This window comes from Malus domestica, chromosome 15 (assembly GCF_042453785.1).
Source record: "Malus domestica chromosome 15, GDT2T_hap1".
In the NCBI taxonomy this organism is placed as follows: Eukaryota; Viridiplantae; Streptophyta; class Magnoliopsida; order Rosales; family Rosaceae; genus Malus; species Malus domestica.
Genome location: NC_091675.1, coordinates 15,687,586 through 15,705,610, shown reverse-complemented (window position 1 = coordinate 15,705,610; position 18,025 = coordinate 15,687,586). Strand labels below are relative to the sequence as shown.

General features: G+C 37.9%; 1 protein-coding gene and 1 non-coding gene across 2 annotated transcripts; one reads left to right on the top strand and one right to left on the bottom strand.

The window, feature by feature from the left end:
• The first annotated feature begins 3,204 nt into the window (after positions 1-3,204).
• TRNAM-CAU (transfer RNA methionine (anticodon CAU)) lies at positions 3,205-3,276 on the top strand. Its single transcript has one exon. It is a non-coding gene; the product is annotated as a tRNA-Met (tRNA).
• Positions 3,277-13,082: 9,806 nt separating this feature from the next.
• LOC103416028 (protein DETOXIFICATION 51-like) lies at positions 13,083-15,049 on the bottom strand. Its single transcript, XM_070814547.1, has one exon. The coding sequence runs from the start codon at positions 14,809-14,811 to the stop codon at positions 13,231-13,233; it is 1,581 nt and encodes a 526-aa protein (XP_070670648.1). The 5' UTR covers positions 14,812-15,049; the 3' UTR covers positions 13,083-13,230.
• Positions 15,050-18,025: the final 2,976 nt, after the last annotated feature.

Below are 18,025 nucleotides of genomic sequence, written 5' to 3'. Positions count from 1 at the left end.
TGAAATAGTGCACTTTCGAAAACAAAAGAAAAGATGCATATGTGCCAACAAGCAATGGACACCCCAAGGTGGGTTCCTGTGAAGCTGAATATACACGTACAGCTGTAAAATGCATTTTTGAGAGGAAAGTGATTAAATGAGAGTTTGTCCCCTGCCACATTAATTATCAATAATTAAACAAAATTGGCAACCCTAATAATAGCCCTTTTGGAGACCTCTATCTCTTAGTAGGGTAGCTGCTCGCTAGGAAAATAACATACATGCAACTCGAACGGTAATGTGACGGCTACTCAAGCTAGTCATGGATATTTATGTGAGAAAGTAAAATTATATCGACTCGTTAGTGGTGTCTTAGACTAATAATATAATATTATGTAAAGAATAAGCACACATACTATCATATTAGTGTTTCATGGTGCTTGGTGGCATACTAAGGAGATATTCTCTTGTGCAACCACGACCGGGTGACACCATTCATTAAGTACATGTTTCACGACTTCTGTGTTAAAAAAATAAATCATCCGTTCAATAAACACTTATCACGTAATGAATTGTTATAAAAGAATCTCTCTTTATTCCGAGAGTGTATATGTACGTCTTTATCGCATGATAAACTCAAAATATCAACCAATCGATATCACACTTGACTGTAAGTTTCTCTCGCCGATAAAATTTCAGGCACCAAAGGAGGTAAAATGGTAAATTGAGGTTCATTTGAGATACATTGATTTCAAAGCTGGAAATGTTTGGTAGGAGCCACATATGTACCATGAAAAATCCAAAATGAGGTAAAGAAATTGGTATATTTTCGGAAATGCTACACAAATTTATAGGCCATAGGTTTGACAAATTGGGTTTGGCGGAGGCTCATCATTTTGCGTACGATGGTGCTTAAACTTTCAGCTTTCAATTCATGGATGTTAGGGTTTCAGCATGGAGACGGCAGGATGAAGACATTGACTTGATTTGTACGTAATTACTTTGTTGTGCACCACGAGGGGAAGTGGGGAACCAGACGGTGACGGATTGTCGGAGTTTACATGGAAAGAGGAAATTTTGTACACTTTTTCTTACTTACAAAGAAAAGTTGATAGATTCTTTCATTTTGTTGCCCTATTTTATTTTAATTACTTTCTTGTGCGGCTGCAAAGTTTCCTTATGCGTCACAAGTTTCAATAAGTTGTCCTTGCCTAGCTAGTAGCTACGGCTATGCAATCCATGCTTAAAAGGTTTTTTTTTTTTTTTCCTTCACTTCCCTTATTTTTTATTTGAACAGTCACGGTTAAATCACGTTACCATTTTATATTAATTTTTTATAGAAAAAGAAAGACCAAATACAGAGAGTGAGAGGAGGGAAGGAAGGGAGATGGAAAGAAGAAGGGAGGGAAAGGGATGTGATGGATAGAGGAGAAAAGAGAATTCTAATACAAAAACTACAGTCGTGAACTATGATTGCAGCTCAAAACAATCTTTTGCATAAACATAATTGCGTATCAGAATATAGAGTTCCCTTCTTCTTCAAAGACTCAAGGTATAAAAAATGAAGTTTTAACGAAAAGCTCGTGGTACTATTCATTTTAACGAAAAATCACATTTTTACACTAAAAAGTCAAACATGATACTATTTACTTTACCCTTTATTTTGTTCTTATCGTTAAAATTTAAAGTTGTAGTCACTCATGTTTGGTTGAATTAAGGATTGATCGAACAGCGTGTGTTCGCAATTAGCTTCGATCATGGGGTCTAAGTGAACGAAAGAGTCAGAAAGTAGGTTTACCTATGTAGATTCCAATTTCAATTTGAATCCCAAAGTAGGTTTACCTATATTTGAATTATGAGGAAAAATTTGCATTCAATATTGGAAGATGCTAGGGGACTATATCTTAGACCATATAATGTGACGGTTGATGGTTAGATATATTCTTTAGTGATTTAAACTAGGAATTCAAATATCAATTGCCACATCATGTAGTCCACAAAATATAATTTAAAAACATGATCTCCTTAGCATCACCCATCGATATTTTGCACTCTGTTATTGTACTGTAAAATGGTAGTTACGGATTTCATAAATCATAGCATTCTTCCAACAGAAATGGCATTAATTGCAAGAAAAACAAACTAAACAAACTAATGAACAATACAAGATGATGACCCAAAAAAAAAAAAAATACAATGCTAGACATACCACGTTTTGCACCACCATTTAATACCACATAATGTAGTAAGTAACGTATGGGTGTATCTCTCGTGTAGAACAACCGCCCGATTGGATTATGCAACAGCTTGATAGGTGTAAGTCCAAGAAAAACAGGTTTCAATTAGTTTGAGGGATTGGCATTCGATTTGGATTCATAATACATTGTTTTGAAGAGAACAACGAAACGGAAAAGACACAAAAGTTTGCAGTGACATTTGAGATTTGAGACGCGTGAGATTTATAAAATAAGATGCCCATTCAGTATACATTAAAGTAGAACATTGCCAGTATTAAAAAAGATGCCATATTTTTGGAAAATCAATGGCGTTCAAAGGAATGGGCTTGTACATATGAGTCGTCAAGGTACAATATATTGGTCTTATAGACATTATATCCTCTGCCCCATTCGGAACCATGATGACGAATGATGGGTACAATGGCATGTGTGGGGGTGAATCGATGGGTATGGCTTGAGTCAGAGGGAAATGTAGTTGTGCTCATGAAGAAGAGGGAAATCCACTGACCTGATACAACAGAATGGGTTCAAAGAAGCTGATGTATTACAAACTGAAGTTGGCCAGTCACAATTTGGCACTTCCACATTTTTGATGTCGATGCCGAAGATATTTCAAGAGAAAAAGAGAAATAGAAATAGAATGGATAATATGAGGTCGGTCGACCGGCCACTCACATCCTAATGCGACCATTAGAGTCCGTAGGAGAGAATTCCGTAGATAAAATATCATAACCCCTTTCATATTCATTAAACTATGGGCAGAAACCCCAACTCTTGCAGCAAACTATTCCAGTTACTTCTGTGGTAGCCTGGTAGGATTGTAATTGGGCTCCCTCTCATTGAGTTCGTAGTGAACTTCGGTCATGGGGCTTAGCCCGTGTAACAACACAATCGTACGACTCTCAGTTTCTGGGCCCAAACATGGGCATTAGGTCACACAAAGATTATAACCTTAATGGGTCACAGATAATAATAAACAAATAAGTTAATCAGAGTGGCGCAGCGGAAGCGTGGTGGGCCCATAACCCACAGGTCCCAGGATCGAAACCTGGCTCTGATATATTTTTTCATACTGTTTTGTTACTTCTCTGTGCTGCTCGGCAGCGCCCCATTTATTTTCATCCATGGACGATCTTTTTAATAGCCGGAAAGAAAGCTTGGAGTTCAACACAGAAAATATTCTTCCTTTTGGAAAAACCTACCTCATGCTCCTGGGTATGATATGAACCTTTTGTTTAGAGCCTACAAGTTCCAACGATTTAAAACTTTGATGGAACAAATGCTTTGGTGCCTAGTAAAAATATCCCTTCCCCCAAAGGTCCCAAATAAAAGTTAAAAACAACTTAGAAAGCTCGATTACATCGTCATGCTCTGACCAGTGCCAATAAAACAATAATGTGTGGATAAATATTTACATATCTTTATTTCATTAACCCGAAATGCCTTCGTAGTGATCATGCCATGTAAATCTTTCTCCCAAAAGCTATCATACATTTGCCACTTCTCCTAAATGTCATATCTGTGACTACTATTTACTCGCATGCATGCATGTTTTAGAATTGATTCAATATATTTACAAAAATAAATAAATATTATTAAATGGTTTTACTTTTATGACCACCAACATTTAGATTGGACCCACGTGTCGACCACAAAGGAGGTAGAAAATGATGGGTTTGGGAGTGAGAGGTGAGACCCTGAACAGTGCTACAAACCCTAGATGGTGGCACAGGGCCATGTGTAGAGAGAAGGCGAGTACCTCCAGAGAGGAGACATGCCATGCCAATTGGAGAAGTAAAGCAACAAACACAGACAGTTGTGCAAATCATGCATGTCACACAAAATAAAAACCCTAATCTCTTTCATGCAAAAAGCCTTGTAATTTTAGAATATTCCAAACTCTAAAGTGCATGACACTAATGTGCCTAGCTCTAGCTTGCTCTTTGTTGCTTATAAGTTGGACAAAGGCTCCCTCTATGCCCTAATTTAGGCTACAAGGTATCTAGTTCATGTGGGTAAGAGCTAATGGGCTATGGGGTTTCTTTCATGTGTACAAAAGAGACAGGCATGATGGAGTTGGTGTATTATATATATATATATATATATATATATATATATATATATTTTTTTTTTTTTTTCATAATTGTTTTGTTGGGATATTACTATTTAGAATGAGATCAATGCCAGCAAGAAGTATCTTGTTTAGTATTTGAAGTTTTAGATAAGGGGACAAGATAGGTAGAAAGATATGAGGCTTGTTCAAAAGAAATAGGGTGGTTGCTCATAGAAAGAGAGCACTTACCATGTGATGGAAATTCCATTATAATCTAAAATAATGTTGTTGGCACTCTTTCACAAGTAGCGTTTCAATACCACACAATAATTTCTCATTCAATACTTAAGCGTAGTGGTTAGATAAACCTATAAATCGTTGAGTTGACTAAACATGAGTATAATTAACCTGCCTTAGAAGCTAAATAATATCTCAATGTATATACTAAAGGGAAGGGGAAGGATTTGAACCTAGAACATAGTAAGTTAAAGAGGAAGATCCTAACCAGCAGGGCAATCCACTATGAAGTAGTATAACCTGCCTTAGAAGCTAAATTAAGGCAACTGCAAGAATGCGTGCTGATGTTTATATCAACCCTTTTCACTCTAGCATTTAGATATTTGATGTTAAAGTTAATTATGGCATTGTTTTTCTGATTTTGTTTTATATCGAGTGGGGTAAAACCGTAAGAGTATGGCTTTTTGCCAAGAAAATATAACTATTCAAGTGGGAGTTGATGCTTTGGCGTTTTCAGGCAACTAACAGAAACTGCATGCAGTACTTATTTGGCATTTTGGCTGCGACATGTTTTGAGTTTTCCCAATCACCTTAGGCTGGGACATGTTTGGATGACCCAGTTTACACATATATAGTTCAAGATTCTGATAATCTCAAAAAGCCTTTTAGATGCTAATTAGATCAAACTAATATGCGATTTGGATTTGAAAAAAAAAAATCTGGAAAAACCCTAGCTGTTGCTTCAAGAGTGGCCACTCTGACTCATCATATTCCACAGCCAAGAATTTGGCAAGCATCCAACTGTTACTTCATTTTAAGAGCAATACCACCATGATTAAGATAGGATTAGGATCACTCATTAACTTTTATATAATTAATATCTAGCTCTAGGTGCATGATAATGGACACACGCGCCATGGGGTCTGAGGTTGAAGTTTGGACCATGCTAGGGTTAGGATACAGTTAGCCTCAACCTTAATGGACACGAAGTAATAAGCACTACGAACCATGCTTTTCAGCCTTTTTCTTTCTTTATGGGGTATGATATTCACACACCCAATTTTACTTCTTACACACCCTTCTAATTTTCGACCGTCGAATCGGATGAATTGAAGAAAATCAACGAATAGAAATTAACAAGGGGTGTGTGAGAAGTAATTTGAGGTGTGTGGATAGCACACCCCTTCTTTATTAGTTCAATTTACAAGATAGGATGAAGGGACAAAATATTCAAAAGACATCACTCTTAATCAAGACCTTGAGGGGGCGTTTGTTTGACCGGATTAGAGGGGACTGGACTAGACTAGATTGTAGTCCTGTGTTTGTTTCACGCCGGGACTACGTTTAATGGGACTCGCCTAGACTAAGTCGGACTAAAAGCTTCGTTGAAGGGTCTTCGCGAGGCCCCCCGAAATTGGCCGGACTGCTAAGCCAAATCTGATGGATTCACCCCTCCCTGTTTCGTTCCTCCCACTTGTTTCTATCTCGTGTCCCACAACCCTTTTCAAATCCAGATTTCGCAAAATTCAAAAAAAAAAATACAAAAAATTTGCAGCGGGATGATCATGGTTGTTTCAATCACACATGCACCCAGAAAAATTCAAACCCAGATAACCCAAAAAATCCCAAAATTCGAACTTAGAAAACTCAGAAACCCAGGAAATCCAGAAAAAAAAAAATGCAGTGGGATGATCATGGTTGTTTCAATCACACATGCACCCAGAAAAAACAAACCAGATCCAACCCTTATCCTCCACCTTTGAGCCAATCACACATGTAGCCCACCTCCTTCAATCTCTTTCTTGCTCTATTTTTTTATTTTAAGATTTGCAAGTGATTTTGTGAGAGGAAGTGAAGAGGCAGGAGGAAGAGGTGAAGTGCAGAGGAGGCGAAGAAGATGAAGTGAAGAGGTAGAGGATTTGCAATAAAAAAAGGAGGAACAAAACTGGGAGAAAAGGGGAATGGGGAGGGAGAGGCGGAGAGAAAAAATGATGCACAGAGATGGTTCTAGAAAATAGGGAAGAAGATATAGTAATGAAAAAATATTAATTGATATATTAAATTAAAAATAAAATATTAATAAATATAGATTAAATAATATAATATTATAATCCTGCTTCTTAGTCCGACACTGCACCAAACGCTTCACTAAGTCAGTCCAGCTTAGTCTAGTCTAAGCCAGTCCAGCTTAATTCTTGAAGCTAGTCCAGTCCGAGACAGTCCGGTGCAACAAACGCACCCTGAATGTTATAAAATCTAATGGCTAATAAAGAGTGTAAAAATATGTGTGTTCATATATCCAATAATATGCTTATCCTACTAAATATATATATATATATATATATATGTAATTTCTCTAATTACTTGTATCACAAAACTAAAGAGACTATGTTCACAACAGATAGAAATATATATTTCTAAATAGCAAATAGTATAGGGCACTGCATGATATATTAATCTTAGATATCTTGTGATCGATCGCATCCCTATCGCGGCGTCCAATTGGTTATGCAATTGTCATGCATTTGACAAAATCTTACTCTTATTTATTATTACCAAAGAGTATATGACGTATCATTTATTCTATTTAAAATCATCAGTGATATATATGCAGGTTCTTGCAATGAAATTGGGTTGACAAATACAATGTCAACGGATCTAACAAAGTAGGTAAGACCTGATCAAAATATATGCCTCTCGAATGTCAAACTCAAGTATTTATTTTGTAATACAACAATATTTTACACTTAAAGGATAATGAATTTTGGAAGTCGATCCTTAAACAGCTAATGCATGAAAAACTAAAAACATGTCTCAAAGTGAAAACTTCATGCAGAACAATTAATATATTAATTTTTTTTGGATAGGATAATACTAGGAAAATTAAATTTGAAAACTAAATTTGCAAACTAAATGATGTAATACCAATAGGAATGTGCACGTTTAGTAATGTTTAAGTAATAAACCAATAATTAATTTTCATGTCCTTTAGTTTTTAAAATTTAATATACTACCTAGCATTATCCCTTTGAATATAAGCGGATTTAGTAAGCACCTAATGATAGCAAAATATATTTGAAGGGATAATACTAGGGAGATTATGTGACAGCCCGTCCCGAATGTGTGTATTATTTTATCCTCGATAGCGTGAAATGACCATTTTGCCCTTAGTGTTGGATTGTGTTTTGTATTAGTGGGCTAAGGAAAGTGACCAATTAATTTCTTTCCTAGCTAATTGGACCCAATTAGAGCTTAGGATTTTGTTTGTTTTTGGTTGGTGACCCAAATAGGACCACACACACCCATACACAAACTCCCGTTGACTCTCTCTTTCTCCTCCCTCTCGGACCTCTTTCCATTTCCATACAATTGTACGGACAGATTTCAAACCAACCTTTGTAGGCGCGGATCGAGATTGTGAAGGTGGTTTTCATGTTCGTTGCAAGCTCAGGATTCGATTCATACCCTTAGTTGTTCGTGAGAGCTTGTAGAACTTGAATTTCCCGAACTCTGGTGAGGGGTGATTTTCCTCCGACGTGATCGTGAAGGTTTTAGGTGGTTTTGAGACCTAAGAAGGTATTATTCTTGCTTTTCTAGAACATTGGATCGATTTTGGATTGATTTTGACGTAAGAACACTTTGGTTTATATAGTTGCAGGGTTTGGCCGGTTTCCTCGAGTTTTTCCGATGAGTTTTCGTTGTTTTTAGGTCCCCAAAGTGGTAAGAATGTGTTCTACTCGTAGTAAGCTTCATTTTGGTGAAAATTTCATCGAATTTGGTTGAGAAATGGAAGAGATATTAAAGTTTAAAGATTTTCCAATTTCCGGCAGTATAGACGGCGACGGCGACGGAATCCGGTGACTCGCCGGAGAAGAAGGCGAATATTCCGTCAACTTTGACGAAATATTTTAACGACATCAGGTATCTTTAACAGCATATGCTTTTATTTAACGGAATATTCCCTAATACCGTTAGGGAATCCGTTAGTGTGCCTGAACGTGGGCGGCGCGTTTGGCCGTGCCTTGGTCGGCGTGTGACGGCGCTTGGGACGTCAGAATTTTTTTCTAAAAATATGGGGATGTTCGTGGGGTTGAGTAGATCACATTGGTATATTCAAACACCCCAATTGAGCAATGTATGAGAAGTTATTACCTAATTTTGGTTATGTGCTTTAAATAATGTTTATATAGTTGTTTCGCATATAGGTGAGACCTATCCTGAGGATGAGCGCATTCAAGCAAGGCTCGGGGGTTATGACCCTTCCACATATTAGTGAGTAGGCTTTTGGTTTTTAATATATACTTATATACTTGGTATTTTTCCCATAAAATGTGTTTAAATGAAATTATGTTTTGAAATGCCATGCCTATTGATTTATACTTTGACTATGAAATTGTATGGTATATACATATGTGATTCGACGCCGTGGACGCTCAGGTGAGTTGTAGATTATTATTGTGAATTGATGATCCTGTGAGATGTGTTGAGAGCTTATAAACATGCATCCCGGTGTTAGTGCTCCCACCCGTGGTTAGGGCATAGTCCTTCACGTGATGTTCACCTCCTGCACCATACGCTCACCTTGGATCCAAGTTAGGTGAATAGTCATATCGTACAGATCACTGTAGGTAGTTCCGACTCGTAGGTGACCCGCGATTATTCGCACAATTTTCACGTGATCGTAGCACTAGAGCGTATTTACTTACATCCAGTCCTGTCGTACAGACCACATTAGGTGGTTCCGACTCGTGTGCATGCATACTTGTTGAGCTATAGATTCAGCCGTACAGGCCACTTTAGGTGGATCCGGCTGATATGTTATATTTCATGAGATTATTTCACCTTAGTTACTTATTTTGTTACTTTGAGATATATGGCATAGTACTATGATTTCCACTATTCTGAGTATAGTTTTGAGATATGTCTATATATTCTATTTTCTGGGAATTTATACAGGTTTTACGGCGAATGGTTAGAACTTTTGATAAATGAAATGGTTTTGAAAAGCTTTGTTTTTGCCCACTCACACTTTTTGTTTTGCGCCCCTCCAGGTTTTAGGTAGGAGTGCTTGTTGGTGGCTCACGAGGAATTCATGGCAGCTCTAACAGATTATCACGAGTGTAGGACCATCTTTGGTACTGTATAATTAGTATTCGTCCTGCTGGACCGCACTTAGGCTACTTATGCTCCAGTTATGTGTAGTCACACTTATTCTCGTCTTGCACCTTACCTTATCTAGTGCTCTAGTTGGTTTGGTTTTATTTATTCGCATTTATGTATATCATTATTGCTTCCGCACTGTGCACATGACTACATCACCCTCACGTGACGGCCAACATGCCTCGATCTAGGTTGGGGTGTGTCAGACTAAATTTGTAGACAAAATTTTGTAAACTAAATTATATGGAAGTTGACAATTTGATTATTGTTTAAGCGTTGATAAATGTGCTTATTTTCTATTGGTGACACATCATTTAATTTGTAAATTTTGTCTCCCTATCATTATCCTAATTGAAAACCATACGGATTAGGGGCGAATGAAATTTTTGTCATATAGATTAGGGTTTTCAAATGTAAAAAACCATACAGAATCGAACCGAGTTGGAGCCATTTTTCAAATCAAAGATTAAGAAATCTTAGACTTTTGCTTCGTCTGGCTCCCTTTAAGGCCGGCCAATGCATGAGGAAAAAATGGCAAAATAATTTGGTTTTGGTTTATTTTGATTGATTTGACGGCATGGAACCCACAGGTTTGGCTTGAAAAACAAGTTGGGTGGGGGTCAGTTTTTGAAGTGGCAGGTTTGGCCGAACACAAGGTAGTCTAAGTGGAGATAACTGGAGGAATTAAATGAGTATATATGAGCTGCTAGCCGCTTCAGAAAAATATGCGGATTAAAAGACAATAGAGTACGTAGGCAAAACAACAAGTCCCACTGAGATGAATGACAAAACTGACATGAAGGGGCTGATTCCCCCTCGTGCACTTTCTGCACATATAGAGTATGCATGTTGCTTCATAACAGACAACACCCTGTCTATCTTTTTCTAAATAGCACTCTGGTGGACGTCTTGATTTTTGCATTATACAGTCCATTGTTTGTTTCCCTTGCTTCATTTCCCTTTTATCCATATCATAGGGACCTAAATGAACCACCTAAATTCCATGTATTCAGAACATGTCATGAGAACATATATGTAGCTACGTGTTTGTGTTTTTGTCCAAATAAGTCAGATATGGCACTACATGACGATGCCAATCTAATCACGCATATTGTAAATATAACAGTTAATTTTTGTTTTATTTCTGAGAAAGTAGAGATTGAGACTTAGTTATCTAATATCGGAAAGTGAAATATCAATAGACTATCTGCCAACGAACCTAAACCCTAGTTGCATAACAGGGTTGATGCGATCAAATTGAGACTAATGTGTGTGAGAAAAGTACTCAAATTACCAACCTCTCATAATTGAGGCTGGCTTTAACTTTGTTCGTAACAAATTATGACATTATGTGGTACTCGGGCCGTTTGTTTCCTATGGTACTTATCACTTTGATAGGGATATATGCGTGGACTGAAATAATTATAAACGCAAACGTCTCTTCAGATAATATATTCTGTAAATTGGCCCCCCAATCACTTTGCATATTGCGTCTAAAACTCTATGAATGAAGTAGTTCAGATTCTTCCCTTATGTGAGCAAGCATCATTGGGAATATTTGTGAGAGTAAAAACTGAAAACATAACTTAATGGTATTTGGATTTTGGATCCGAATGGGAAACGATATTCTATATATACTAGTTTGATTTGCTAGGAAGAGAATTCGAGGAGTCAGTATATTTTGTGACCAACTATTTTAACTCACATATGAACATAACAATGACTTTTTTTTAATAAGTTAATTCAAGGTTAAGAATTTTATACCTTGATGTATCATCCAAAAAAATCTTAAATATATTTTGTAAGTGATAATTTGACAGTAGAATAGTTGAAAATGACCGAATATTAATTTAGCAACTGCTTAATAACTATTTAGTTTTTATTTTTTATTTGAACGTTTTTCTGAAACCAAAAAATTGTTTTCAGTTAAAAAAAATGAAAATCCAAAACCAAATTTGAAAGCTACTTTTTTAAGTTTTAAAAATTTGGCTTGATTATTGTTTTCAATATTTATTTATTTATTTATTTGAAAACTAACAACTCAAACTAGTAATTATTAGACAAGGCGAGTCTAGTTAGGAAAAAAATTAAAATTAAAAGTTAAAACAAATAAACGTAATGGTTATTGAACGTACAATAACTAAAGCAAAAACATTTGTCTTTGAGCATGATTATGTGCATGCATTGCTTTCATCTTATTTTTTGAGCATGCCTGTTTCTTCACCAAATGGATTACTACTACCTCTCACTACTGAGAGAAATAGAGAAAGAGACTTACTGAAAATAAGTTGTTATTATGACGGTATCTCGAGTTTCTATATAATGAATTTTTATATATTTTAATCTTCTTAAGTATTAATACATTATTTTAAGATACCGTCGTAATAACATCTAAATTGCGTCAAAAATGCTCTCTCACCATTGACCGCGCATACTCTGATCTATCAAAACTAGCATGAGTGGGCAACATATAATATCCAACTTAAATGTTATTGTTGGGGGATTTACAAATTGGGGACCAACGTGAAAGAAAACGATAAGATAAAACGTCCATTTGCAAAACATTGTTTGGACAACCCCACTGCCACGTGTTGCAATATCATTCGAAGCTAATCGGAAACTTTCGTAAGGCCTTGTCTACCCTACAATAGCTCATGAAAGGAAAAGACCAAACATGTCCGAATTTCTGAGACATTTCCTATTTGCAGTAAACGCTTACCAGTTCACTGTACTACTCCCTTGTCTCTGTCAAAATATCATTTCAAATTTGATCAGATTTAAAAGTAAAAACACTGAATGTATCGCTATTTACACCACACAAAACGTTCAGAGTTACGAACAACTAAGAAACAAATTACTTTGGTTCAGGTCAAATTTACATGATTAATTCAGTAATCTTTTTACGACGTAACATACCAATTGAGAGACTGGCTTTTTTTATAGAAGCGATGGAATATGTTATTGCCAAGAACATCATGTACAAAACGTGTTAGATGAATGCATTTTTTACAACTATCAATTTATTAATTTAAAGATAATTATCACACAATTCAAATCATTTAAATCCCTTCACAGCTGCTAAAAGAGACCATTAAAACCAAAATTTTTGACGCATATCTGTCACAAAGACGTCAAACGTGACATATCTAAATTGAGAGACTATTATGCTCAAGCAGCTCAACTGATCCGACATATATGTGCAAATTAGTCAGATACATAGAGTTTGAAAGTCTAAAATTTATGTGGAAAGCTGTAAAACAGGATACTCCAGCATTTTCTTGGATGGATTATTTGTAGATAAATTATTTATATGAATAATTTATTAATCAAACCAAAGCCACTTATTGTGGATGAGTCCGTGCAAAATATAAAGCAAAATCCATTAGGCATCCACATATAAATAAGAGAGAACAAAATTGTAGAATTATTTTATTTTACGCAAATCCCAATCTCTAGCCCAAAAAATTAATAACAATATAATTCACAGAAAAAAAAAAGGAAAGAAAGAAATAATTATATAAAAAAACTGGTGGAAAACATTACATCTAATCTGGAATTTTTGGATTATCGAGAAGAAGGCACCGTAATAATAATCAACGGCTGCTGTTCCTCAACAACCTTACAATCAGGTACTGTGATTTCACTCCCGGCGCACGTTAGCGACTGAGCCCTCTTAGCTTGAAGATCCCAGTCTGTGGTCCCAACCACATACAACATCAGCCCAGCACAACAAATCTGGGCTGACAGCAACCCGATCCATAATCCACAAAACCCGATTCCTACCCAGAACCCGAGTCCCACGGCCACGGGCATGCCCACGAGATAGAATGCGCTGAGGTTCACGTTAGCCGCGGTGGACGGACGTGCGCTGCCTCTGAGGACCCCACAACCCACTGTCTGCGGGCAGTTGCCAAGTTCGCACAGGCCTAGGATCGGTAGCGCCGCCGACGTCAGCCGCACGATCTCCGCGTCGCTGGTGAAAATCCGAGCCCAGCTCCCCCGCATACCAGACGCGAAGCTCGTCGCGGATAGGCCCATCAAGAACGCAATCATGACCGCCACCACAGAGGATAACTTTGCCTTGTGCGGCCGGTTCGCCCCGAGCTCGTTCCCGACCCGCGTCGAGACCGCGAAGCTCAAGGAGGACGGGAACGCGTATATCAGCGACGTCGTTTGGATGAGCACGCCCATCGAGGCGACGGTTGCTCTGGGGTCCACGAGGAGCCCACACAGGACGATCATGATCTCATACCACCACCACTCCAAGCACACGGAAACGCAGCTCGGGGCGGCGAGCCGAAGCAGTGGCTTCCAACCTGTCAGGCACTCGCGGCTCGGCTTCGTCCACGTTGGCTCGTGGATCCCTGTGGCCCACACGTACGACACGAGGGCCAGTAAAACAAATAGATTGGAAGCGGCGGAAGCCGCCGCGACTCCGGCCACGCCGAGCTGGAGCCGAGTGACTAACAGGAGGTTCATTGGAAGGTGGAAGAGCGCGCCGGCGAGGGATGCTAACGTGAGCGGGTGGGTGATTCCCTGCGCGCGAAGGTATATGCGGATTGGGTGAATGAGGGAGTTTGTGAAGAGGTCAGGGAGGGAGAAGATGAGATAGGTGTGGGCCACGGCGGTGATATCTGGGTCCTGGCGGAGGTACAAGAGGATTACTGACATGCTGACCCAGAGGAGCGAAATGGGCAGCGATGCAAGGGTGAGGAAGATGACGGAGCGGTGGAGGGTCAAAGAGAGGAGCTTCGGACGTTGGGCACCGAAGGCTTGGGAACAGAGAGGTTCCATGCCCAGGGCTAGTCCGGAGAGGACGGAGTAGCCGGTGATGTTAGCGAATGCGATGGCGAGGGATCCAGCGGCGAGCTCGAGGTCGCCGAGGTGGCCAAGGAAGAGCATCGAGACGACTGAGCGAGAGTAGAGAATGAGGGCGGTGAGGAGGATTGGGAAGGCCAGCTGAAACAGAGACTTGGTCTCGGCGACTATGTCCGAAACAGCAAGTGAACTTGTGAAATGTGGCAGCGGAGGAGGCTTTGGAGCTTCTGGTAAGGATAAGAAGTCTAGGAAAAAGTGGGGCTGCGGCGGCTGATGGTGATGATGCTCTGTTTTCGTGGCTGTGGATGAAGGGTTTGGATTACACATGATTGTTTGATGAACAACAACAGAGAACTGCAACTACGGAAAAACAAAGAAATGTATTTGTTTCGTTTGTATGCGATGACTGATTGTTTCTGTTTTTGAACGATTCTCTGTTTTTTAGAGAGAAAAGGAGGGATGATAGAGAAGGAGATACTCCCGTAGAGAGCACTCTAATGACTTCAAATTGAATGGGGATGGATAGATGGATGATGGGTTGGTTTTTTTGGCGTAGATGCAAGGGATGTACAAGTATAAATAGAGGTGATGAGGAGGGTGTTTCCGTCTTTCTCATTTGCCTTTGAACTTTGTGTATCTTTATGCTCTTAAGTGCTCTTCGGGTTTAAGTTACTAACCGCTTAATGCTTAAGTGTTTTTACCGTTTCGTAAATGGCTTTTAACTCTCTAAGGTTCATTAACTCCAAAACCAATCACAAACTTTTTTTTTATATATTTTTTTTATAATTTTTAGGAGGAGAGTGTGGTAATACTTGTTTAGGGTTTAGTAGTTTATGTAGTTTGAAGAAAGAGACGTCAGATTGTCAGAAGGCAAGGCAGGGCAGACTCAGCAGAGGATTCAATTTCCAATAAGTGAAATTTTTAAAGAGGGAGATAGTTGTGGAGGATGATATGTATATATATGTAGGTCATGCATAATCAGATTCGTCACTGCGTCCGTCTCTGCGTGCTCGCAGTCTGACCGGTTTCTCTTGAGTTCTGGCATTTACCTACGTACGTGAGTAGTTGTATAATGTGCTTTTCTTCAAATGCCAGTGATTCGAGCACACTCCCCTCCTCTCACCGGCGCCCAAGGATATGCAATGCCAATATAATGCAACCAAGAAAGGAACTTTTTTGTATATATATCCTCACTACACTCCACATCTATTAACTTCAATTTTTGAAAACGTATCAAAAGTTTGAATATTTGTCAAAAGTTAAATGACTTAAAATAGAAACTAGAAAATTACTGTTGACAAAAAAAAAAAACTAGAAAACTACAAATATTTTGTAAAAAGGTTAAGGATAATACTTGCATCCCTCTATCTCGGATGCACAATCCCCCTATGTGGGACCCTAGTTTGTGAACACTATGTCTTGACCGAATAAAACCAACTATCTAAACCATTCAATTTGATAATATTCGTTCGAAAATTACTTCTATAAAAAAAATCATTCGAATTGGACATCATCCAATCATCCGAACACATCAAATAAATGGAAGATTCATCATGAGTTTGTTACTTGGAACATACACCATCGATTTGTTTTATATATTTAAATGATTAAATGATTCCCGATTGAAATGATTTTTTGTAAATGCGATATTTAAATAAAGATTAAGAAATTGAATGTTTTCAGTATGAAATTTGTACTGTCAAGATACGTTATTCACGAAGGGAAAATGAGCTCATCTCCAAGAGGAAACACAATAGTATCCAAAGTTTAATTAAGCCATAATGAAGTTAATCAGGTAGTTGTCAACCCAGCTAGGTTCTTGGAAATTGTCATGCATAGTCTCTAACAACATCTCTTGCCACATTTTTTGAGGCACATAAATTGCGAGCTGTTTATTGGTGGGTTGATTTTGATTGAGTGTCAATTAATCCTCTTGGATCAAAAGTCATAGGAGGAGTGAGACGTGAGGTCACTCTCATTCGCAGTTGCACTACTTGGAGTCTCGATCATATGAACTCTATGGATTCTCAGTTGAATTTTCTGCAGCAAACAAAATTGAAAAATTAATACATGGATAAATGGAGTCATATATCGAGAGTAGGGTAGCAGACGAGAGGAGGGGGAGAGGGAATGGGGGTATTGGCCGGTGGGTGGGCCTTGTGGCCGTTTGAATGATCTGATTGGGCGACTGTAATTTCTGAATTGGACACGAAGGATGGTCAGGGCTATAAACTGTTGGATTTATCCAATATAAATCAACCTTTAAGTGGTCTACTACATGTAATAGGAATGTAATATTGGAGAATAATGTTAATTGTGATTTGATCTCTTAAAGATATCAATTCTATATAAGGTGTCTTATATTGGAAATAGGATTGATGGAATCCTTAATAATATATGATTATGATATTTTACTTGAGAGCCAAGAAAGGAGAGTTTTAGCTTTCCCTTATGGATGGAATCTAAGACTTTTTGGCTGATATATAAACACCGGTCCCTGCTAACCCTAGACACGACAACTAAGGCTTCCCATAGAGCATTGTCATAAAGCTAGGAGTTTACAGAAGAGTTGGTGTTTTCTGTTTGTCACGGCAAACATAAAGATTGGAGTTTTATCGATCACGTCTTACTTGCATGGCTACTGCATCTTCGATAACTACCATTGGAATCAGGTCAGTCACTCCTTCGTTTGTGTTTTAATTGTATAACCTAATAAGGCTAACAATTGGTATCAGAGCCACTGGTTATATGATTAAAATCTATTAGGGTTTAATATTGGATTATATAATATTATGCGTTTAATCCAAGTTATTACATACACTCGGCAACATCACCATACTGTTTAAATCAGTTTCAACATAGCCTTTGCTTGCCAATTGGAAATTGGACTACGCTTAGAGGCTCTTTTGATCAAGCATGAATTAAATTATAGAATTGAAGAATGAAATTTAAAAATCATATAGGAATTGGAATCCTATAATGATATAGGTTCGTAAAGAATCATATATGTAAGGCGTAGTATTAAAGTATTTTACAGTGGAAACTCTATTATTCTTTTAACTAGCAGCAAGTCGTTAAGTTTCCTTTGCTCCAAATGTTAAAAGTTTTAAATGGGAGGGTTCTATGATGAATAGCTCAAATTCATGGGAATCAGTGTGTTTGGAAAAGGTTGAATTTTTACTGGATAAGGTAAATGTCTCGGACAACGTATTGGAGGTTCTTTGCAACCTGCTCAGGTTCAGAATTCCAACTCTGAACAAAGCAGCAACCAAATATAACAGGAAATAATCGCTTGTGTTGGAAAATTGCATGCGCTTGCAATTTCTAAGACTAATTATATACAAGGTTTACATGTAAAATTTTTATCATGACACTTGTATTTTACGTGTGTTTGCTTGATCAACAAAAGCCAATTTGATTAGTCAAATAGATTACCACCAATAGTTCTGATAAAGGAATGACTAAGAAAGTTTGATTAGCGTCAGTTTATTGGATTAACAACGATTGAAAATCATGGAATATTTCAGAGTTTCTATTTCAA